At 36.2% G+C, this 26,266-nt stretch overlaps 1 protein-coding gene across 1 annotated transcript in view; it reads right to left on the bottom strand.

Annotated features, from left to right (window-relative positions):
* Nucleotides 1–26,266, bottom strand: part of NAALADL2 (N-acetylated alpha-linked acidic dipeptidase like 2) — a 224,557-nt gene that overhangs the window by 8,786 nt on the left and 189,505 nt on the right. Inside the window, exons 12-13 of the mRNA XM_026045231.1 lie at nt 10,397–10,490; nt 3,396–3,594 (exon numbers count right to left, since the gene is read on the bottom strand). Coding sequence (XP_025901016.1) covers nt 3,396–3,594; nt 10,397–10,490 — 293 coding nt within the window. The remainder of the gene's footprint in view (nt 1–3,395; nt 3,595–10,396; nt 10,491–26,266) is intronic.

The following is a 26,266-nucleotide window of genomic DNA, read 5'->3' as shown; positions in this document are numbered from 1 at the left end:
CTTCTTTCTCCCCTAGTGGTTTTACAGTGCYCAATATACCTCAGTTCTTACCTTCTTCATACCACTGCAGTGAGGAGTGGTCATAGTTATTAATAATGATCTCAAAATACGTGTATCACAAAAAATGGAGGAAAGAAATATTTAACATAAATATGGGTTAAAAATAGAAAAAGGGAAAATGGATAGCTAAAACAAATATGCACACCACCTTTACTGAGTATGCCATCAAAATGACAATATATCAATCACAAAATTATCAAGATCACGCAGAATGTAATGAGAAGCAAAAGAAGATTAATGAAAAGCAACCAATAACTATTCTATYGCTATTTATTTATTTATTATTTATTTATCTATTTATTGCTAAATGTGTATATTGAAAACAGAAAGTCTACTCAGAGTTATCCTTGGGAATCAGATAAAGGCCAAGACACGATAAGATTCAGAATCGTAACCTCAAATCAAGCTTGAAATCAACCTTTGCAAGGCAGGATAATAATCCTGCATCTATTATTTTTCATTCTGTCCAATTTTGGGGTAAGGCCGAAATATGCTGATGAAAGCTGTACTTGACTATTTCCAGCACAGCTGGAAATAGAAAATCATGGGCAAAGTAAGYTATTGTGAAATATTCATTTCAATGTCACTAAGTTCAGATAAGAAGGATAATTAGCTGAACTACAGTGTTTACTTACACTACACTGAATAACCTGTCAATGTCAATCACCATTACTTAAATTTAGTAAGGATATCCTAACGTAATTATCAGAAGTCAAAGACATTTGAATTCTATTTGGTAACCCTGAATTATTTTATGGCTCATTCTAGATGGATAATGCATCAATTATGACAGAATAATGCCTTACAGCATTGGCTGTGATGAAGGATTTACTGCATTCAGTACATATATATAGTAAAAGACTACAGTTATGCCAATGAGCCTACAGACCATACAAATGAGATATAGAAAAGATGTTTTACTTTCCCATTAGCAAACAGGCACAAGTAGGTTGCAATCTACTTCTCCCAATAAAGAATAAAAACAAAACAAAACAAAAAAAACCCCAACATTTTTCTTTTTAGTTCAAGAGAAAATACAGAATACATTGAAAGAGTTGGGAATTAGGACAAGCGCAAGACTAAAAATGATGTCTAAACTTCAGCAAATTTTGTCAAATACTTTGATTGAGGTTGAGAATATGAGCCCAAATGGGTATACAGGAAGCAATCATTTTTTCATGAAGAATACGTGCTTTACTGCACACACAAATTCTTCCTTCAGAAGGCTGTAAATAACAGTATTTATGGAATCTTAATGATCTAAACACAGTTGGAGCCTGAAGGTCAAGGCTGCAAACTGCATCCTAAATTTCTGTTTACAGATGAAGTATAGTATTTATTGCCGCACTGCCTGTGCTGCTATAGTTAAAGGGCTGCCAGCATTTCCATTATAAACCACTATTTCAGAGGTTTATAACTTGCCCATCAATTTTCCCACTGGGCTGAAACATGGCGTACAAGGTCCCAGCTGTGAGACTGATTTTATTTTCCTTACCAAATTACAAAAAGAAATGTTTTTTTTTTAAGTTTAAAGTTACCCAAGCAAACAAAAGTATGAGAGAGTTTTTCAAATACTTCCAGTTTTCCTGTGACACTAAACCATTACAGCTTCAGAACACAAAATATAGTTAAATTAATGTATCAGTTAATACTTCAGAGGACTTCCACTTCCAAAAAGGTGAAAATAATCCAAACAAAGACATATTGTTAGGTCTATTGCACAGTGCCTATAACAAATTGCCTGAGATACCTTCAGTGCTACAAGACAGATACATGTGTACACAAGCATGAGCTACATCAAACACACAAGAAAAAAATCCATTCACACAGCACCTTAAGTAGACAAAAAGTAGACAAAAGCTAAGAGGAGAAGAATACACTCATTTTAAATAGGTATCTAAAAGATGATACAGAAGATGTACTTTAATTTTGATATATACTACAGCTGATGTCACGTAGAATACGTGAAATTCAACATGTTGCCACAAACTGTGAAGAATCTTCATGGTCTACTTCTAAACACTGCAGCAAATTAATGAAATCAGGAGGTGAAAAATAACAAAAATTTAACCTCCACACAATCTACTTTGTCTGTGTGAATAATGAACTCTGTTCTTAAGTGCTGCTGAATGGTGAAAGACTTAATTTACATTATACCTGCATATCCAGCAATTTCATCTTGATGAGTAACAATCACGATACTTAATGCAAGAATTTAAATATTTGAGGACCTTTGTATCTTCACATTGGAATCCCAAGTTTTTTGTAAAATTTATTTTTACAAATAAAGAACAAGCACATATACTGGGCTACATTCAGCAATGGGCTGTTGTGACACTCATACTCAGCAGTTTCACAATCCCTTTGCAATTCCATATAAATTCAAGGAAGCAAGACAGGCACTGCAAAATCTGCAATATTAGCAGACTTCAGACTTTTTATTTATCCTGATTTATTTATTTTTTTAATTTCTATCATGAATGAAGTATCTATCAYCCCCCTGATTCCCTAAGGTAAAGCCGGGGTATGGCTTTAGAGATGGCTCAGCCTGTGGGCATCCTGTACTCAAACATATACACATTGTTATTTATGTTGTACAGTTGCAGGGCCAGGCACTGTGCTGTGCAGAACTGCCTTATTCTTTCCAAACTTTTGATAAGCTACCGATGACCAAAAGTTTTCGGCAGAGGAATTTATGGTGAGAGGTATAGATCTGCAGAATTCTTTCTTAGAAAGAGATGAAATGATCATGGCATTTCATCAGTTTATGCTGAGCTGCTGAATACACATGACAGAATAATTTTAAGTTGAGAAAGGATGATATAATGGTGACTATGGCCCTACTATTCTACTATTCTCTCTTTTGTACTAACTTTAATTGACTAAAAAGCTCCTAAAAACACTGCTATGTAATTAAATATGTTAAATAATGCCAAATAGGACCTTGTGCAACCCCAAGTCTTCAGCGATATGTMATTTTTTTTGATAAAATATAGGTGGAGCTTGTCAAGTACTATTCAAAATATGTCCTTCTTTTGAAAGCTTACTGCACTAACACAAATATCTGCCATGCTTCATGAGTTGCCATCACACAATACATCTTGTTAGCAGTGATGTCATGACAGAAATGCTACACTGCAGCATTTTAATGATCTCTTGCGTTGTAACGAATTTTTATTTTCTGCTGAAAGGATGAAACRGGGAAAAAACTAGCTTTGATCTTGGATTCTCCCAGACCTATTTTCAAAAGAGCATGACGGTTTGGCAAACCAAGTAGTGCGAGATTACTGTTTTAGCTTAAGCAGGTGAGTAAAGAACAGGTTGGAACACCGTACCTGTAGAGTCCTGGGGGAGCTTGCCGCACAACGAAGCTTTTCTCCAAGCTTTGTAGCACATCATTGAGCATCCTGACTCGGAGAGGAGCTCTCTCCTTGGGGTCGTTTGCTGGGCGCATCTCATCTGACTGGAACAGTTCTGCAGTGTCCCTCAGGCGTGATGCCACTGCAAGCAACTGCTGAGTATCTACGTGATCATCTAAAACAACAAGAGAAAGGCAGTTATCAACAAGCAAATCAGAGAATAACAGTTATTACTCTTACAAAATAAAATAAATATGGCATTTAAATTCAATCTGACTATAAGGGTGAATTCAAATAYGCTTAAAGCTTTACAATGATAACTTGATAATCAGAACTGGTAAACTGAGGGTATCAAATTATTTCTCAAACTTTACACAGATGGAGGCAGTCAGGGTGTGTAGCAAGAATGGAAAAAGTTGTATATGGAGGCTCCTATGCTTGACATATTCTCCTTCTTGTAAGGAAGTGGAGATTTGCTTTTGGATACACTTCAGCAAAGGGAAAGGCATTCACTGATCAGCTCTGTACTCCTGTCACTCAGCTGACTAAACTTTTCAATGCAGCACAAAAAGAAATGATCTGAAATACATTATCAGGAAAAGACAGATGCTGGAGTGAGAAAAAAATGTCAGATTTGCTGAACCATGAAGATGTACTTTAGCAAAGAACAGAAATTCCCATTGGGAAAAGGGGTGACATAAGATGTTTTCTGCATCAATCCTGGTTTGGGACAAGGTTGTTTATAACTTACTTTTCACCAGTCCACCTTCCCCCAGTTAAAATGGGTAATAAGCAACACTGCATCTTGATGTTGCCTGGTATCTTTCCAATTTGGTCTGAAGCAGTTCCAAAGTCTGATTGATTGGTTGATGCCACAGAAAAATATTCAAATACTTTTGGAAAGGTACTTTGCAAAACAGCAATATGGTCAACCTTCAAGTTTAAGCGTAGTTAAATTTCACATCTCAAATTCTGCTTATTTGTTTAATCAACCTAAAGGATCAAATAGCAGCTTCCCGGTTCCATGGAACTGTGAATCTTATCGTAAGCGCAATAATTTAAGTAGCAAACTTACAGACTAATAGAAGTCTGATCTTTATAATGTAATTTTCTTTCTTTAGATCCCTTTTCTTACTCAGAACCCCTCTTTCTGAAAACAAGCTCTAGAATCCAACTACAACTTACTGATGGAGATGAAAAGAAAAAGAAAGATCACGCTTTGGTCCAGCTTTACTCAACATTATTGAGTTATTCAATTTATAAAACCAATTAAGATAATTTATTTATATATATAAATTTATTATATTTATATATATAAAAATATTTTTTACATATATTTATTATATATACATGCTTTCTTTAAATATTTAAGAGACTTTATTCTAATGCCACAGTATCTTGTATGTTGCTGCTTTTAAAACACATAGATACATACATCTATCTGAGATATCTACAGAGAAATTTCATTTTTAAAGGTAAGCTTGAAACTACGCAACATGGCTAAGATTCAGCTAAAATACAGTTGGATAGTATTTTTTTCCAACAAGCTCAGATCTGAAAGCAGATCTGAAAGCAAGAAGTGAAAGACAGAACAAATTCAAGGTTGTTACTATTTCCTTAGAGAGTTGTAAAAAATCACTTCTTGTAGAAGAAACCTACTCTTAMGACTAGATAAGTAGTACTTAGCGCCATCTAGTAGTTAGACACATGCCAGAAAAAATATCTGGCATAAAATCTTCATGGTCATTTCTCAGTAAAAACTCTCTAAAAGGAGATACCAAAAAGGAATTAAGAATTTCTTGTTAAATATAAGCCTTCTTTGGCATTTTACATTCTGCTACTACTTTGTTTTTTCCCCAATCTTTTTGTTTTGCTTAACTGAAGAATTCTCGTGGTGAGTTTGGCCATGAGACCATGCAATCAWGGTCTCTTTTTAGAGAGAGATGTGATCCTAGAACAGGTTTTGCTTTGTCCATAAAAATTAATAAAGAAATCCCTTATCTGCATCAAGCATATGCTAATAACACATCATGGTGAAAATACTGAGATGATCCAGAGCAAATAACCCGTGCAACTGATGACCTTTTTAAAATTTCCATGCGTAACCCAGCTACTGTGCATAGCTTATCCTGGGACTTGTTCTAGTATGGAAAGGTTAAAATTTACCCTATTACACTGTTTTAGTTTCAACAGAGCACTTAATATTCCACGTATCATATAATATTTATAATTTTTATTCTATGATATAAGCAATTGTCAGCAAATTGTATAAGCAAATGCCAGCTATGCCTTTTCAATAGAGAAGGTAAGAGAAAAGGAAAATACATCATTGTGAGCTTGGAAATGAAGCCATTCAGACCACTTTTTCAAACAAAAAAAAAGAAGGTACCAAATGCTTCCCCTACCTCACCMTAGGATGCATTTTGCCTCTAAACCCCTAGATTCCATTTTACAGTCACGAGGAAAAAGCTCTGCTTACATCACAGTTTAAAACAGCATTCATTACGAAACACCAATACACAGACTCTTGTTTTAACATTTCACTACAAAACTTGGAAATGTCCAAGACTATCGTTATCACAGAGAACTAAGGACACAGCTTTAACGGTGTCAGTACTTTTTATCCCAACACACCAAATTTTACTGCCAAGTGTGATTTATGCTTTGTACAAATTAAGAAGCTGGGAGTAGAAGGGCAAATGGTTTTCAAAAAAAAAAAAAAAAAAAGGATGTATTAACTAATAATGCCTTAAACATCTTGTGACACCTCTGGAGAGAAAAGAAAAAAATTACAAGTGTTAGTTCACTCGAGAGAAAACAACTCCACTTTATTATATTTTCTATTCTTTGTCCTTTTCCAGTATGAATCATGATGAATCATCYGAGCTAGTTGTTTAGTTGTTAAATAAATAAAATTGCAAGTACAAGGAAGTGACTCAAGAGTCTGTTTGCTGTTGATCGCTGAACTATATTGTTGAATTTCATTACACTTGCTAAGTGTAAACGTTTTTTATTCAAAAATAGGTTACATCAAATGGGTACTTAAGAGATGGATTGAATGCAATAGCCTTTCTCTGTGCAAGCAATTGCTCTTTTGAAAGGTAATATTAGAGATTTAACATTTTTAAATCACGCTTGTGCCTTCTGGTATCAATGTTCTTGCCCAGGTGGGTTACAGACAATCGCTTGGGCGCTGCCAGATGAGCAGTTTAAAGCATGGCACTCACATTCTGTAAATGTGGATGAACACGTGGCTGCATGGGAGCAAGGGGAGAAATTGCTCCAGACCTGGAAAACCTTGGGCAGTCAGGATTGACTGCAGTGTGTTGTCATACGCACTAGGAGGATTTTTCATGCTGTGCAAAACTGGGACGAGAGGAAAATCTGAATGTGAAAGCTGTGTAGAAAACACCCTGAAGGGGGCAGAAACACAAATCCACAGATCTCCTCAGTGCAAAAATRATGTTGCCATCAGCTTGAATTTTGCTGCCTTGATTACTACTGGCCAAAGCAAACCAATTTGTTGTTGCTGCAACAAGCCTCTTTTCAGAGAGGYTGTCATGCTACTAAAAAGACATGTTGTGCATATTATAATGCATGCCAATACAGACAAAGTTACTAAGGCCATTGCACACAGCTGCTGAACTATCTATAGACTACTGATACAGAAGAGGTGCCTGTTTTTCCCTTCAGCACCAACTGCTTTATCCATGTAAAATGCATTTTTCTATGATGCTTCAAGGCCAGGTGGAAGGTTTGCCAGTACTGCTCCATAATGCGTGTGAAAGGACAGCGAATAGATGTCAGGCTCCTGACATCATTATGGTCTCGAATGATAAGTAACTACTGAATTTTTCACCTCTGGAGAAGCCAAGAATTATGGCTGGAGACAATGAGGGGGAAACTCTCTGAGCATTACAGACAGCTGGAGAAGTAATTCTGAAAAGCACCATAAACCCTCCAGGAAATATGGTCAAGCAGTTAAAATGATCCCACGCTGAAGACTAGCACATAGCTGCAGGCAATGAGATTGAGGCCATCAAGCAAATGACAAAGAATATGTCATATTTCTGCACTGATTTAAGAACTGAAAGTTCAGACTGATGATTTGAAACGTACAGGTTGAGCCGCAGGCTGTAGAAAATCATGCAAACTTTCCCAGAAACAGCTTATCATGAAGCAGAATATTTCTAAACTTCCACATTGCCTGCTATTAGCATCACTTTAGCTACCGTAGCATCTGTGCAACTTGTATTTTCTCGGAGGAGAAGAAACGGCCTAACTCACGGGGAAATAAATCCGACTGGTCTTGTCTCCTGAACAGGAGCAAAACAAAATCTGATCCCAGTTCACATGTTTTCATAGGCCACTGTGAGCCGGTACATATTAGAGGCAGGCRGTAGCTTATCTAATTTGCTCAGCTGCTTCACTGACGGGTGATGAAATCAATGTCTTGGGAATCTTAACATTTGTGCCTGGTGCACCAGGCAGGTGCAACAGAGCAATTTTTAAAAGGTCTGCCAGAGCCACGGTGGGTCCAGTGAGTTTTAATGACAAAACAGTGTCAGCTTCTGCGGTTAAGAGCACCTAAAGTGACAGACGGGGCTAGCAACACAGCTGGCTGCCTCCCTCTTTGCAAACCACAAGTTGAACTTGCCATTGCTGAGTCAGTCAGGTGCACAGCTAGAGARAGGCTTCTGATCCATGGCGAGATGCTTTAACACCTCTGTCATCAATCCCCTGAGCTTSCTGTAAAAAACTAAATTTTAATGAAGCTTGATTCCATGCAAGATAGGCTCCAAGGAGGAAGTCCAATCTGCACAGTGCTAAAAGCATTCAGCTGACAGTATGAATATGTTTTGAATAAAAATGCTTGCAGGTAATCCAAGCATTTGTATCATTCACATACTGGATTTGATGTCTTGCCTGCTCCAGACCTCAAAAGATAAATTGGGTTTTCACAGTATGCAAGACTTAGCAAGATATTCTTGTATTCAATTCAAGCTGCARTGTGTCTTGACTTTAAATGTACTAAAGGCACAAACACTGCAYTACTGCAGCGTGCAGTTAATGAGAATAATCTTTTTAACCTATTTATAAAACTAATAAACAAAAAATCAAATTGTGATTGGACAGATCCTCTGCAAACAGATATTGTAAGATACTATTTTGTGCTATTACTACACTTCCCCTTCTAAATTCTCAAAATATTTAAAACATTAAGCCATACAAATTCCCTGTGTGTAAGGAACCACAAATAACTGTGTCATACCAGCATGGAGAAATTATGATTTGCAGCAGGCACRTAACAGAGACACTTGGAAGAAATCTAAATCCTCTCATTCTCGATGTGTGTTATCACTAGACAATCTGTCTGCTCTGTTCTTAACAGCCTCAACAGCCCAGGGAGCTGGATTTCAATCTCAGAACCAACTCATGACATTTATGACCTCCCAAGCTGAACATCAGCACCAGTAGATACACAGAAGGAAAGGTGTCACCAGTCACAACCCTTCTTGTCAGACTACCCCCAAAGCAGTAGTTTGTCTTTAYGAGTTTTAGGGAGTGCAAGGGAAGAAGAGAGCATATCTTACTTAACAGCTGTTCCCCTYGTTGTTTGGAGGAGTATGTCTCAAGCCATACGTAAACATGTAGCGGGTGATAGTTCCTTAAAACCTGTCCATCCCAACTGGAGTTGTTTATAAAGTGCTCAATAACTTCAAGTCCTCTGGAGTTTAACAGGTACTAAGGATACCCAGCACATCACAGAACTGTGTCCTGTGAAAGGACATATCAGTACGGTACTAATGAATATTAAGAAAGGCACACACCCCCTTATGTGAGGACATCCAGGAAAGTACAAGACTGCAGCTTGGRTACCCAGGTATTTACACACAAGAATCCAAGAAAGGTCAATAGACAATAAAATCATGAGGAAATTTGTTTTTGAAGGGCACAGTATGAACATTTTTTAAGACATTATCACAGATGAAGGAATAACGTTTACCTTTGTTAAAATAAATAAATACTTTCCCATTGGCCGGTCCTAACAGCAGCATGCTTTGGCGCATGCTTTGAAAGTTCACGGAGTTGGGGGAATGGCAATGATGACAGCACCTTGTCAGGGCTGTACCTTGGGCCATTCCTTTTAGGTTTGCTTGGTTCTGACCAAACTTTCAGCTTCTCAAGTACTTCAGTTTGCACTCATCCAAGAAAYGAAATGAGAGTTTGGCAGCTAAATTAGGAAAAGGTTTAATCTCCCAGTACCAAGCCACTCATATGCTCTCCACATCCAGTCTACTTTCACCTAATCACTGAAAGAAGAGGAGAGTTGGATCTTGCTTAAATATGTTAGGAAGTTGTATGGGAGAAGGAAGACAGATAATCCTGAATGAGGGGGTGATGCAGAGGAGTGTAAAGGGACAATTGGAGAACCTAGACATCCTCTCCCTCCCTAATTCTCAGGATTCAAGTTAAAAAGACCATTCTTTTCATGAGCACTAGGAAGGTTTATTGTTCTGCAGGTTAGGTGCTACCAGAGGACATCACAATGATGTAAAAAGTAAGTTCTGCACAACRCATCAGATACAAACTGTATTAATGAAGAAGAAAGAAAAACAAACAGCTACCATCATCTGTAAAAGGAATATAGCTTTGTATCCTCTGAACTGTGCAAAACTTAAGCTGCTTAAGTCCAGGGCCATAGGCTTAATAAAGCTCTACTCAATACAGTACAAAAAGGGTGCACAATACTTCTTTTATCATCAACTTCCCTCAAAGGCCCCAAAGGCCCCAAGACAATACAGAGCATTAGAAAGGAACAAGTTTTTAGAAGTTATTAGAAAGAAACAAGCATTMGAAAGGAACATAGTAGTATCAGCTCTACAATCTTAGTGAAGCTCATTCACATCAAACCATTCATCCTATACCTAGCACACAGGGTCAAATGGAGAAGATATTCCTCTAACAAAAATTACCTTTTAGATTGTTCTGAACTTCTAATGCGATGTCGAGGGCATTAAACGGCAAAACTGGTTCAGTGGCAATTCGCAAAGTCACTTGTCCTGTCAGCTGAAAAATATATATATAAAAAAATACAAAAGAGTCAAATAATGTCCAACAAATTTAACAGTCAGCATTTCTTTTGGAAGAGAACCTACTTTTATTACATTGGATTTTCACAGAAAGCTGAATAAAGCCTCACAAACATCGATTTTAAAAGGAGTAGGGCTTTGTCTTTCTATTACAACATAAACAAGTGTAAAGAGATGATGATTTATGACCACACACAAGAATCCTGTGCAATACCTCTTCTTTGGTCTGATGGGCTTCAGATTTCTGTTGTCAAATAAAACATCTTGTCTTTCTAAAAATATATATTTTTTTCCTTAGGTTTCTTTTCTGGCAGCACATTTTGAGATTATGATTGAAAATACATGAAAAAACAGACATAGATTTACACCCCCAAATATATTTGCATTGTATATATATTTATTTGCAGGTTGTATATATATTTATATATACAYACAGATAGACTCTTTATTCTCTTTTGTGAATACGTTCTTTACAGTCTTCTGTGATTGAACCCTTGGCCAGAAATCACATAGTTAAGAGCAAATTGAACAGCAAATCTACCACCTTTTGAAGAGAGAGGTGACAACTTGACACAAAAGAGATCCAACTTCTAAACAGGGCAAAATAAATTCTAATTTTCAGCAAGAACTTCCCAAATGAGTGGAAGGGAATTCAGTCCATGCCAGGCTCCATGACATTAGGATTCCATGAAACTCAACAGCATGAATGCTCCTTTTCAGCAGTCACGGAGATGTGCCCAAGGACTAACTAGCCTGGGTGTTCTTTCACCTTACAGAAGAGCTCTACTGCTCAAAACTCAGAAATGTTACAGGGGCCAYGTATAAAAATGTGCCTTTCTGCTGTGCTATACCTCACCTGTGATTAAACAGAGGATTTCAGCCTCCAGGCTACCAAGCCCATCACCGTTCATGGAAGCTATAAAACCACACTGACAAAAACATGCAAGAAACTTTCATTCATCTCCTTCATATCTTGATATTGCAAAAAGAAAAAAATAGCTGTAGGGCTACGCTTGAAAACGGAGCAACGGCTGCAGGTAATGTTGGTCGTGCTGATAAAAATGTGGAGCGAATAGAATCACATTGAACGATGCTTCCCAAGGTGTTAGAGGGGTTAGAATAATATCTATCCTTCAAACCATGAGAGACTTGCTCTGCTGAAAGTAGTATTTTAATTCTACAAAACAAAGCAATAGGAAAGGACAACAGTGCTAAGTGATATTAAAAACAATAGTACTGCAATTGAGAAGAAAAATCCCCTCTTGGGAAGGAGGATGAAGCCGGGGTAATACCAAAAATACAGGTTTCCTGGAGAAGGATTAACAGAACCCCAACAGCTCTTTCAGGAACACATTAAAGAAATATATTTCTTAACCTGGCCACTGCCTAATTTGARTACAGTGACTAAAGGAGGAAGCTATGTATTTGACTGCAAGCTACATTTAAACAAGGACCTATTGTTTAACTATTTATATATATATTTAGAGAATAAAATACAGCCAAAGGCAGAGAGGAAAAGAAAGACAAGGTCCAACAGGAGAAAAAGAAAAAAAAAAAAAAAGTAGAAAGGAATGAGGATATGTCAAAGATGTGCTCAGGAAAACCAAAGAACTAAAGATGCACTTGGAGGAAGATGAGAAATACTCTGGACATCCATGTTAAAATATTACACACTAACCTCTTATGACCGTCCTCCCAACATCCTAACAGTATGGGACATTAATGYTTGAAGGCCATTGCATTTGCTGTCAGTGCTTATACACAGAAAAGTCTGTGAGCTGAGAAACTCCCGTAAACACTGTTCTTTGGAGAATCACAGAGGTGTCATGGAAGCAGAGATGAACAATTGTAGAGCCAGCAAGATGTACAATAACTCATTTCCAGAAGGGGTTCTATATATAATTCAGCCATAAGGAATGGGCTAAATGACCACACACCCTGCAAAATCTTTCCTTGTCCTTGCACTCAACTCCTTCAGGATGCAATTGCCCAAAATATTAATAATCTATAAGTTGCTGTGGAAGAGCAACTGCAGCTATAAAATAATAGCCTATTAAACAGAAGGCAGCTAAAACACAATGAGTACCACTATGTCACATTAAATTTTTTAACAACTTCCTTGACTCCCAATTTTTGCAAAATACTTTAGTATATCTTAAAAAAAGATACTTATTTATACCAGGTTTATGTGCATTTTGGAACATGAACATTTATATACTGCTACTGATTCTTTTTAATCTGCATAGCTTAAGAATAGAAAAATAAAGATTCTTTTTCTGAAGCACCAAAGAGGTATTAAAGGACACCAGTCAGTATATTTTTGTTTCATCATCTACAGCATCAAACTTCTGTTGTTAGTTCTTCCTCTGATTTCTATTTTCCTGCAATTTCTATTTTGCAATTTATTTTTCTACAAAAGCCTTTTTTTTTTTTTTTACTCTTATTTATTCAAATACAACTACACCCTCAAAAGCTTGTGCCTAAAGCATTTTGAAATGCTTATAGTGTAAGCATACCTACTATACAGACATTTGTATGCCAGTTAACAAGTAACAGGGGTGTTTATTAAATCACATACTTTGCAGTTTAACTTGGAAGAAATCAATCACGCAAAGGAAACCTCCAAGCATTGATTTGAACAGAGTAAGTAACAAGGCTGCAGAAACATCTATCAGACCCACATAAGGTAGCAAGACAGAAAAGGCCACTGATTTCTTATTTATATTCCTTTTTTTCTCTTCTGTATACACAAACTCCTGAGCAAAACACTGAATATACATGAAAATAAAGACAGGTTTCTACCTCACCTTTTTGTCTTTCAAAAATGGTCCAGACTGACTGTTGAATCATTAAGACAAGAATAATTTAGGAAAGAATAAAGACAACTATTTTCTCATAAACTGAAATGTTAAAGTAACACAGAATTAGTTATAATACTAATGACAACTTCTCAAATAAGATTTATTTATAATAGTAGAAACACAATACACACAATAATTGAACCAACATATGCACGGATACCCAGTCAAAGGAAAAATGTTATAGTTCAAATGCTAATGATTCAGAAACGCTTTCTTTTACGATGTTAGATGAAAAAATAATGGAAAATATTTCCACTTGACTTTGGGATAGGTATTCTTCACTAAACTGGGCTTAATGAACTTCCAATTATTTCAGAGATAATATTAATGTAAATAACTGTAACTCCCAGAAAGGGGTATGATCATAAAATAACTGGATTAAGTATGCATTGTACTCCTACATAAACTAGAATAAACTCTTACCTTGTTAACTCTTTCACATTATAGATGAGAAAACCTAACTAAAATGGAGTGTCGGGGGGAGTTCTCACAAAAAAAAAAAAAAAAAAAAAAAAAAAAAAAAAAAAGCACATCTGCTTTATCAGTGGGAAATATTCTAAGAAGAATTTGCTTCTAAAATCCAAATCGTCCTCCCTAACAGCTCCAAATACTTTATTTGGTGTGTAGAATTAAAAGAACAAGCAAAAAGCTTAATATTAAAAATCCAGGACATGAAAAACTTAAGAGGCTCCCCTCAGCCAGGAGATTTTGCACAAATTGAGTGGTGCTTTTGGGGCATGCTGCTATTGATTATGTCTTGCGAAGCCACCTCGCAAATGCTCCATGGTTTTGACAGACAACACAGGGATGACAACCTGTCTTCCCGTCTGTCATATGAACAGAAACTTGCAAGATGAATCAAATGAAAACATATTTATTGGATATGATGGWATGGAAATATTACAGAAATATGTCAGAATAAACAGCCATATACAGTGTGTTGGCAGATTCTCCAGCAAAGAGGTTCACATTTTGCTTTTTATGCTTTTTTTTTTGTCTTTTTTAAAAGTTTTTTCTCTCGTCAACTTGCACTTGGAGCTATGCAGTGAATCTTGCCTGTGTGCCATGCAGCCCTCAGTTGATCTAAGTGMTCAATCTGTCCTTGACACACTTTAGGAAATTTTCAGTAATATTAAGAGGGCTAAATTCTAAAACCTCAGAGAATTCCCAGAACCATTCCAACACAAAGTTACAAACAAAATTAACTTAAARATATCAGTTAAACTGCTTATCCTTTTGTGAGCACTGCTTTTCGGCAATGTTGTACCCCAATTTTACCTGCTGAAGYGACTTAGATATTACAAGCCAGAATTGTGCCCTGGCGACATCTCTGTATTTCGATCCACATACTTCTACAACATCTCTTTTATTCTTTCCTGCACACTATCATTTCCAGATTTTTATTATAGTATTGCATTTGCTGCATGCTAAAATCACTTTTAGCTTACCAATATCTGTGCAGTTTCAGCACGCCACGGCAGCTCATGAACCAAACGTGCAACGACTGATTTCAGAAAGCAGATAATGCAGTGTCGGTTGCACAGACCTGCATGTGTAAAATTGCCAACCACAGGCTCAAATTGTATGGGTGTAACAGGGCAACTTGAACTCTGGACCACCATTTCCCTCTTTGAAAGCAGGCAGTATTACATTTTTGAGTTGCATTCCTCCACACACTTTGCACTTCTCCTTCCACACGTGTTATCTATGAAGTTTACGACTGATGAAAAACTGCTGTGCTATTCAGGTTATTCAATAGCAACAAGCTGAAAATGACCTTGCTAGCAATGGTTGTGTCCACATGCTTGCCAGTAAGGGCTAAATCTCATTCCCCTCTCAGAATCTAAATTATCATTCCCCAATCTCTCCATGGTTCAAAAATAAAGATATATTTTAAAAAATCCAATTATTTTGATTTTTTTTTAAGTAGGTATGAGAAATGGAAGTTGTTTCAGTGAAAGATGATTTCCAGGCAGCAGCACCTAGTACCATGGGATGAATAACAGAAATTAGAAGATTAAAAAAAAAAAGAAAAAAAACAAAAAAAAACAAAACACACTTGCATCTTTAATTGCAAGTCAAGAATCTCAAGACTTTAGAAAAATCTCCTGCATAATCAAGCTACGCAGATGTTATYATTATTACACCAACCACAATAAAAAGCTAACAGACTTTCCTGACGATCGACACCAACAGCATGAGGCAGAAGCATGAGAAAACTACCAATTCTTTGACCTTCTGTTTCTCTGAATCCCAAGGAACGTCCTCTTGGTTAGACAAAGAAACAGAATAGAAATCTGGCCATAAACCCCCAAGCATGTTTGTTTTGAACTCAAGCTGCCAACTTCACAAAATTCAGAACTTTGAATTCAGAAAATGCAGARAGTAGAATAATTCAAACAGTGGTTTTCTATCCCTATTGAAATATATTTGGATATCAGGGTTAGCTCAAAACATTGCATTTCAGGTCAGTAGAGGGCTCTCTCAGAGAAGAGTACGTGATGCTGTGGCTACATTAGGTGAACTAGAGCATAATAATTCATAGCAGAGCGCTGTTTCTGAGCAAAGAAAGTATGAAAGTTATGAGGTACTATAAATATTACAAACATTATTTCCACACCTCCTCCTATGATTGCCTACTTAATTATTCTCAGGAAATATGGTTTGGGAAGCAAAAGCACTAGTGAACAAAATATGGATTCTCTTTCTTGGTAGGGACTCTATACACGGGAAACAACATCTGAGTATTTCTATGAAGGTGGCATGCATTTATACTATATATATCAGCACATACAACCTTGTCTACATAGCTCATGATGAGATGCTGAGCCACAGAAAGATTAAGCTCAAAAGTATTCTCTAAYGTTCAGCATGCAAGATCGGTTATAACATTAAGTGGTTTTTTTTCTGTTTAAAATTGTAATGTAGATCTAGAGCAAATGTCATTAGAAGTGTCATATTATAAAAGACAAGGTTTATCAGTGAAGATTCCTATATACTAATAGGAAAGCACTGGATATTGTGATTAATAGCTTGAGTATTTCATATTTAGTAGGTCTAGTCACAATCTTCACAATCACAATCTTCAACATGATCAGAGGCCAAGATAGAGTGGCCARCTACTACATACCAGTTCTTTCCCTGATCTATGTTTCTGTTTAAGACTGAAGTCCGAATGTTAGCTCAAGCAACCCTTCTCATTCATGAGACATAGGAGAAACAAAGCACAATATGATGTGATTTAGTAAGATAATTGATAATTTTGCTAACAGCTGCCAGACTGTTGTCTGGGTCCTGCCTGTCTCAGGAATCAGACAATAATGACAAGCGACAAATATTACAAAAAAAAATGTCAGCAGTAGAAGTCTGCATTTGGTCACTCAGATTTACACTCAGATTTACAAGTGCTCTACAGTAATGTAAATTTTAGCATAGCAAGTGGTTTGCTGCTTTGTAGTCCTAATTAATCAAATTATCTCCTCATATGCTTCAAGGCACATGCATGACACAAAAAACTTACTAAATCAGGACCACTTCTTGGGTTATACATTCAAGGACASGAAAGGACTTGCCAAATTTCCATTTGATGTGTAAAGTCAGTTCTCCTAGTGAATCTGTAGGACTCGGTCAAAAACAGCATTGAAAAATCTAGATAATAGTCAGCAGAGGAGTGCAATAACAAAACAGCAAGAGGAAGCTTCAACCATAGTTTTCAGTTTAGACCTGGATATCATTTTTTTAATCACTCTGCATTTACAAAATTGATTTGATTTAATTGAATTCATAAAAAGAAGTCTCTAATCACATTTAATCACCATGCAATTATTATTCAAAGGAAACCATATGTACTATTAGGCACTCTTAATTAAAAGAATGCATGTAATCGGCTTCAGTACCTAACAGACATTCTCTTTGATGTCCATTTTCCCTTCTTTTTCTTCCATAATTGTGACAATATATTTTTGTTCTATTTTTATTTGTCTACCCCAAATTAATTTATACACAATTTATACATAATTTTTTTTATAACAATGATCATAATATCTGGTCACTGAGACACATTAATACACCACCAAGCCCTATCACAGCATGACCTTCAATGGACAATGGAAAACAGAAACTGCATCCGGGAGTTAAAAGACCTGAAGAAAAGACCCTACTCAGTAAGAGTCATAAGTGAATTAAAAATTAAAGCCCCCATCTCTCCTCCAGCATCAGTTAAGCTACAATATTTAATGTCTTTCACGGGGAAAAAAAAAAAATCTTGTTCTATTCCTTACTGCCATCTTTTTGATGCAGATACCTCATTTTTTTTCCACTTAGGTCACCCTAATCAGTAAGGACGGGAGCACTGAAACTTCATTAATGGTGACAGACTAGCCCTGAGGGAGAGACACTAGTGAGCCAGAGTGCCGAGGATCCAAGGGAAGCTGAGAATACACAGCTCGTAGCATCCAGCTCCCCAAAATGACCCATTACACTCCTCTTCAGAGGAGAACTCGAGAAATAATATATACTGAGACTGCCCTCAGATGCCTAGATATGAAACACGTCACTTTRGTACCATAGAGAGAGGCTTAATTTCTCTATTAGCCAATTATTTGAATCGGGGTTACATTCTGCTCTGGCAATGCACTTGCATAATCATTATCCAGCTAGCAAGGTATTTAAGCTTCTTGCTGGTGACATAATTCAAGATGTAATTTCTCTGAATTTTTCAAACCACTTTTCTTTTTCAAAAGCTTATTAATTCCATTTTGTATAGCGGGGATATTCAATCTTTAATGAATAGCATGTGAGATACATAGAATTAGAAGTATTCATTTGACTCGCATTAATAATTTGAAATTTACATCTGAAAAAGAGGAGTGAATGCTTACTAAATCATACATCCTCCTATAATTAAATAATATAACTTAACAAGGAAAAGTAGAGGGAAGATTGGTTGTTTTATTTTAAAAAGAAAACATTAATTAAAGAGTATGTTTGGGACTAAGCAAGCTTCCCTCAGGCTTGGCGAAAACGCAAAGTCTGACAAACTCTTTGAGCCTTAGGGAATCTCGGGTCAGTTTGATGAACCCACTGAAGTATTTTATAATTAGCTGGCACGCTCCCGAGGCTACCGATTTACCTGAAAAGGAAACTTCCTCACCTATCAAAGCTGTCCCTGAACAGCAATGAATAAAGACCTACCAAATAATGTTTCTCATCACAGAATATTTACAGAACTAGGGAGGAAGAAAACTCACAAGAATGTATCGTGCTACAGGCTGGTCCTGAAAATTGTAAGGGACATAAACATAGGAAGTCTAAAACTATCTGAAGGCAGAATTGAGATTTATAGCCATGTTTGGGTCATAATAATATTCCTCTTACTAAGACAGTCAAATTATAATGGCTATTTCAATCTGCTCCCTATCTTTATGTGGGCTCTCTATTAAAACAATAATGACTGTATGATATAATGGCAACAGCAAAGATTAAATAGAGAAGCAAATTTTAAGGACATATAATCTTAAAACATGGCGGAATGCAGTAACTTGCTCAAATAACAGCATTTGCCATTAAAAGTAAAAATCAATGTTTACCTGAAGTACTGCACCATGACTGCTCTAGTTGTTTCCTGTTTTAGAATCATAGAATCATAGAACTTTATTAATAAGATTAATATCACCCTATGATCAATAATAATCAGTAGTGCCACCAAAAAAAGCCACCCAAAACTCAATAACCTACATGTCTAAGAAAACTATTTTAAAAAATCACCATTGTGTAAAAGTCCCTATTAAATTTATCTGACAGCATCAAAAGAGTACATGTATGGCATATAAATGGCACGGGTGACTCAAGACTATATGACAAGTCTTATTGTACCAACAACTGCACAGTCAGGACTCACCTCCCTGAGAAGCATCATGTTTTGGAGAGCACCTGGTCTTCCTACTGATTCCACACCTAAGGTCTGCCTATTTGTTTCCAGCTTTGCATTAGTCTTCTAGAACAAACCAGTTCACTGGAAGAAATCTMTATATAGGCAGAAAGACCAGGAAATAAGTTCTGCACAAGTATTCCTGACATAAGGGATAACGAGGAGGAAGATCTGATGACTGCACTGTAAGGAGCAAGTGAAAGGGATGTTGATGCAGAGACTGGGGAGGGGAGGAGATGGAGTTTGAAACACATACAAAAGACGCAGAAGAAAGAAAAATAAGCTGCAATATGCTACACAACACAACTAGGAGCCTGGGGAATACCTGAAAGAAGAGATAGTAAGATTAAAAGGACAGCTGAGGAAGATCATTTTGGCAGCAACACTATGGATGGAAGGATGGAAGCAGAAAGAAAATAGACTTGTGAAAAAAAGGTGTCAAGACATGAAAAGATTAAGATGCAGAAGAGTAGTTTGTCCATGATGCCAGAGGGAAAGAGATAGACTTTTAAAAATACCATGGAATGAAAATATACCAAAGGAAGATGTCGAAGAATGTCRTTTAGCATGCTGTAATCAGTGTGTAGTCAATGTAATTACCTCATACTATGAAAAAATCCCCAATAAATTGTCCCTTAAAATGAAATATTACATTGGAATATATGATATTGACAGAGAGTGAACAAATTAGGACTACTGGCAGCATCCAGAATGACATATRCACACATAGATGAATGAGACATCCATAGATCAAAGAGAAAAACTCATCTCAAAATTCTTCTGTATGTCAAAAAACGACAGATCTAGTCAGTAGGTTTTCATTCAGTAGTCAGTAGGTTTTAAAATACCTTACATTTTTAAATGCTTTAAATGTATATTTTTGCATATATTTTGCGAGTTCCTAAATGGCACACGTCAAGGATCACAGTTTGACACCACTGAGTTGGGATGCCTGGATCTCCATGCCAGATTTTCCCAATGTATGAGACTTCTGAACTGAGAGCCAGACAGTAGTATCCACCCTAGACATTATATTAGTCCACCATAAGACACTGACCATGGTAAGCAATGCTGCAGCATTCATCAGCATTGTATGAACCAAACATGGRATATATTAGTGTTTTACAGCCACTATGCACAAAAAAAGATGCTCCAGTATTGGCAGTTGATGAACTAGGCCCACACTGTCTTAGCTTTTGTACATTATTTTCACTGCTCTAGTACTATTTAAGTAAGGAGCTTATTTGTGCAGGATATGACATTAAAAAGAGCCCAGTAGCTATTAGTGATTAATAAACTTCAATTACAATAATAGCCATATTTAACAAAAAAAAAAAGAAAAAAAGAAAAAAAAAGAAAAGGAACAGGCTATGCTGCAAGTCACAAAAAAAAGCCTTTTTAATTGTCAATCATGCTACTCTAAATGAGCCTTAGCCCTATTCATTCAGTTACCATTCTGCAGTTTATAATTAAAGTGCTAATATATATCAGAATCCTTTGATCTCAAAATGAAAGATTCTTTTACCACAGAAATTAAGAACATGTAGTCATAGGAAATTCAAGTCTCCTAGTAAGAATTAAAATGAACAATCCAAAGTTAGCAATGGAATTAAGGAGGAAAACAAGATTTTGGTGGAATACTAGAAAGAAAAAAAATATTGGTAGTAGTCCTACTGGATTGTGGAACACATTGAGTAAAGTGACAAAAACTATTTCTTAGATGGCCTCAAAAGCTTTTATTTAAAGCTAAGTAATTCATATATCCTGACCATAATGATCCATACCATCTCATCYACATCCACCACATTTAATTTCCCTTCTGTTTTCATAGTTGGGGAAAAGATAATTGCAAATTATRTCTCAATTAAGACAAATAAAAAGAATCAACTCTACTCATCCAAACTATGTATATGCATTATACTAAACACTCAAGGTCAGCAGAGCTCTTGGAAGAGTCTCCTCTCTTGTGGCTTACTGATAAATGACAGTATGACTAAAACCTGACCTTAAAAAACAAAGGTAACATTTTCCAGCAGTAATTTTGGCTTTTTGTCTGCAAAGAATCTACCTGAGTGGTTGGAAATGTTAACTGGGRTATTGTCATCCTCAAAGAGTAGTTGAGGATATGCCACTGTGTAATGCACTCAATGGATTTCCACAACTGTGCTAACCTAAGAAGCACCCCATTTATATTCCAGGTGCCCTTTTCAAAGTTTATGGACAGCTTGAAACATAAAAAAAGACACAATTCAGCAGTCTACATTAATTTCTTCTATGTAGTGTAACAAATCCTCTGTTAATTCAATCAGAACGTCCCACTAACCCCATGGCTCCTAAATTGCCAAACAGTGCCTGCTTCAAGGCAGAGTCCTACCCAAGTCAACGAAGAGATTCTGCAGTATCCTAAAAGATTTATGAACAGTGCAACGCTCYGTAGTTAAGCAAATTAAGAGGAGAGAGTACAATCATGTTGTAATATTGGAAGGGCCACACCGCTATATTCCTCAAACATGAATTTAATCTGGATATTCATCAAAGACTCGTGTACAAAGTGTACTGATCTACGGAGAGTTTATGCATAATATTAAATCACCCTACTGTTTGTAGAGGCTGTATATACAGCAAATGATCACTGGATGCGATACTGCAGTAGAGAAAGGACTGTGACAGTGAACCGTGGTAAACTATGCCCATGCTTTCYTCTAGAAGTGCTAAAACTCTGAAAAGTTTCAACTAAAATCCTTTTCTTTTGCTGCACTTCAATGACCCACCCTCAGTTAACCAATTCAAGCTAAAAGTGACAGAACCTGGAAGGTTTTCAATGAAATGAGACTTATTTTAGCAGCTTAAGTTATAGCTTTGGTGAGCGATATCTTTATAAAAGAAAAACCCTCAAAACCAAAACCTACTCTCCAGCACACCTGCTATCAAACAGTATCTCACYGTGTAGCAAAATTATCTCAAAATGTCAGTTGGGCTAGTGGATAAAGTATTTCCACAGAATTAGAAAAACTGAATTCTCAAACCAGTGCAAAAACATGGCAAAATTTACTTGTTAGCATTTGTCCTCTCAAAAAGCTAGATCACAATAAAACTGTGTATTGTGGACCATGACCAGAAAGAAATTACTAACTTGAATGCACTAAGCCTAACTCCATGTACCCATTTTTGCATCCCTCACTAGGACTTGTACTTTCTTGCGTTGGGTTCTGATCTAATTTGGAAGCATCTCAATGACTGTAAGACTCATTAAGTGTGAAGACAGAACTATTCATGTAAAAAATAGACAAACGCTGATAATTATCAGAAATATGCAGCAATAAGCAAAAGGAATCAAAACTCAGACTGGCTGTTTTTGAAAGCAATGTGGGCTTTTCATCATAGCTTTTGTGTAATTTGAGTCGATATTTTTAAACAGCAGGGAGCCACAATGTAACCAAAGGTTTGATAACCTTACCAGCAGCACACATAAACTGCCCAGGACTACACAGAACRCATCATATGCTCTTCAATTTTGGAAGTGTATTAAAATAGCTTACCTATATGCATATATAATCACTGAAGCCCAGTGTTCTTGTTCTGCCTATTTGAAAATTAAGGCTTTGTTCAAGACTAGGCTACTGCACTCAGCCCAKCAGGCCATCAACATAAACCACGTTCAAGGTACTTCCTGCTTTTTCACCTTACTTTCCCCTAGAAATCTGGCGACAGGTATCTGCTCATAAAGCTCATAAAGAGCATCACTTCACTATCAGTGAATGTATTCTGAAGCCTTCTATACACATTCTATAGGCTTGCTCTTTTAAAAATTTTGTATGGATTTGTAAGCATTGATCTCCACTGCTCTTAAAAATGCATGAGGAAAACTTATGAGCAATCTGTTGTGGAGATAAAGATGAGAAGTAGATTAACGTTCAAGTATCTTCAGTTTTGGAGATGCTGAATGAATAATATTATATAGCACAGYGATTTATAGTGCTTGAATTAAGAGTTGAGGTTTTAAAAACATGTCCATGCCTTCTGTTATCCCATTGCAGCAGACCTGCCCAAGGCTGTTGGACCCGTACTGCTTGCCAATGTTGGAACTTCTTTTTTTTCCAGTAGATAGAAAAATAATCTCAACTGTCAGGACACAAAAGCCATGTCCTTCCACCTCCCTGGACATGTCTCTAAGTGGCATATTTACATTGGCCGATTCCTATCAGCCAAGTATCTCTCAAGAGGACTCCACCCTTCTGGAATGGGGTGTGCAAAAAAGAGCTGGAAGAGAGCCTAGAGGGAGATAAAAGCATTGCTTTAGATTCAGGCATTAAATTGTACTAAATATCTTAAGATTTATATATCTTARGATTTATTTTTGTTGACTTTTGTTTTGCTAAGTAAAGCAAATAGCTCCAGAGAATTCTGAGCATTTTCCCCACTCCACAGCTTCATTTGAAATTCCCTCAAATAAAATAGAAACCAGACTTTCAAAAAAAGAATCACCTAAGCCTTGCATTGAAAATACATCTTATCTGCTAACTCCATATCGTTATTGGGGGAAAAAATATACTTTTGAAGTATGCTGTCATCAAGTGCTTTGTTGAGAGCTTCCATCATAGTTTGGCTTGGCATTATCCATAAGAATGAGGGCACATCCTGCATAATACAAAAACAGGGGCTATAATGGTATCACTTTTTTTTTTTCAAAAGAAAATTAGTGGGACAAGAGCCTTTCAAAGAAATTCAGTGACATTCTTAATGGAGTGACTAACAGAGATATGCCAGTGCTGTGGTGTAAGTAAAATATGGTGAAACACAAGAGTAAATTTTGAGAAGAAATAAGAATCTATAATTATGTGGGTAGTCAAAGTAAAAAACAAATAATAAAAAAGGAGAAATTTTGAAGTTTCAYAGAGAAGAATATTCTGAAGGAACAAAATAAATACTTAAATTTGAATTTTTTTTTTTAAAAAATCACCACTTCCAATAATAATCTACTTCATTTTAAATTCACCTAAGAGCGATTTTTGAACTTTAGCTAATCTATCTGGCTTTAATTGATACAGCAGGGCTGTTTGGAATAGCAAGTAAGAACTTCATAATTTAGATTAAAAATAYAAAGGAAAGGTTTAGAACAGACAGTTTTAAGATATTATAATTCAGTGAACAACGCTTGAACAAATATGTCTAACATAGTTTGTCTGAATTTTCAACAGTTTTCTGTGAGATTATCCTCTGCCTGGATATTTATTTATTGCAATAGAAAAAGGGAGTAAATGTGAAGGATTCCTACCTTGGTGAGCAAAGTGTTTAAAAAAAAAAGGAAGAAAAAAAAAGRAAGGAGATAGACAAGTTTTGATATCAATTAATATTCTCAACAGTCAGCATTCAGTTATCCACATTATGCAGTCTCCTTTGAGCTACAAACAAGTTTTATAGCTCATATTCTTTTGGAAACCAGGATGCAATTTCATTATGGTTTTGGTACTTCAGCATAAAATGAAATTTTCATTCTCTTTGCCTCATTAGGACCTCATGTGAAACTCCCATCAGCAGCAAGTTTGTTCAGTTTATCTCAAGAAAAAAGGGTAAAAAAAATACTTAAAATTTTTGTTAGATATGTCAATCAAATTGATTGYACTTGGTTGGAACATCAGGTTCAGAAAAATATCTATCATTCATGTTGTTTAAAGGAGAATCTTTCTGTGTCTCCATTTTTCATGTTGCTTATAGATGAGCAGACATTTATGTGAAGGCCCAATCTCATCCTGAAATTAATTACCTTAAATCAAACTGCACCACCTAAAGATTTTCAGTCAATGATTCCAATGTGTACTTCACCTCAAACACAGTTTTCTTAGCTGTAAAGTACTTTCTTTAGGATCACATTTTCACTAAAAATAAACGATTAAAATTTGAATTGGCCAGGAAAAGCAGGGTCATATATTCACTATTAAAGTATTTATTTAGGTGTTTGAAAATCATTAAAACACCAAAATTCTATTAATTTATTTCAATTCTTTTGCAAGGCTAGGTTTGTATTTGAGTTTCCTGGCTTCTCCCCAGTCATGCAGTAAAGATAAACTATYCTGATTCACTTCCTTTGAGGCAGCTATGTTTTTATTGTATTTGTCAGGGTAGCTTAGCTGAACAGCAAGTTCTGTTCTTTGATTCTAGTGACATACCTGTTTTAATGTGCTCATATAATTTTACAGTCCTTTACTCATTATCACGTTATCTAAGAATGGCAATTGATAATATTTGAGATTATGTGAGGGGGAGGTTGTGTTTTTTGATCTCTTGGGATCAGAGGGCTGCTCTCACATCACGACTTCTTCAAGAGGAAAGCTCACAACACAGAGCTAAAGAGGAACAGTCTTTTCAAGGAGATTTCAAGCAACGTATACTGTGGGTATAAGGAATGTGGTACCACCTTGTGCAAYGTGACATTTCATCATATATTTCTTAGCTAACTACACTACATTTTGCTGCCATTAAAAATAAAAGCTACTGCTTCAGTATTATCTAAATAATAGTCCTCTAGTACTGTACAAATAACTGCCTTGTGAAGAGCTCAGTTCTCTTGCTTTGGAAAAGCTAACTAATGCTGATGTTTGGAGCAAACAAACACAGAAACGGATATGATCACCCAGAACCATCCTCTGATTCACCTGCTTCTGCTAATGTTTCCCAAGTAAACTAGCAAGAAAAAAACAGAAACTTTTTTTATAAAAAGCCCCTGAAAAAGATTAGAGGCAAACAAAACTTTCAGGGTTGGAATCCAGGTTACGGGAAGATAGTGGATGTTTTGTTAGAAATAAGATGCTACATTTTCTTGTCTGCCTTCCTGGAAAGCTTGACTCCAACAAACTGAGTKCATCTCTTGATACAATGTCCTCATCTAATATCCTTGCATTATTTAATTATGTATTTGTATAGTCTATAAAATAGTTCAAGAAGACACAATTTCACTGTAATGGA

This window comes from Nothoprocta perdicaria, unplaced genomic scaffold (assembly GCF_003342845.1).
Source record: "Nothoprocta perdicaria isolate Ctin4 unplaced genomic scaffold, notPer1 scaffold_4, whole genome shotgun sequence".
Taxonomy (NCBI): domain Eukaryota; kingdom Metazoa; phylum Chordata; class Aves; order Tinamiformes; family Tinamidae; genus Nothoprocta; species Nothoprocta perdicaria.
The sequence above is the reverse complement of the archived record's forward strand: the minus strand, read 5'-3'. Positions and strand labels throughout refer to the sequence as shown.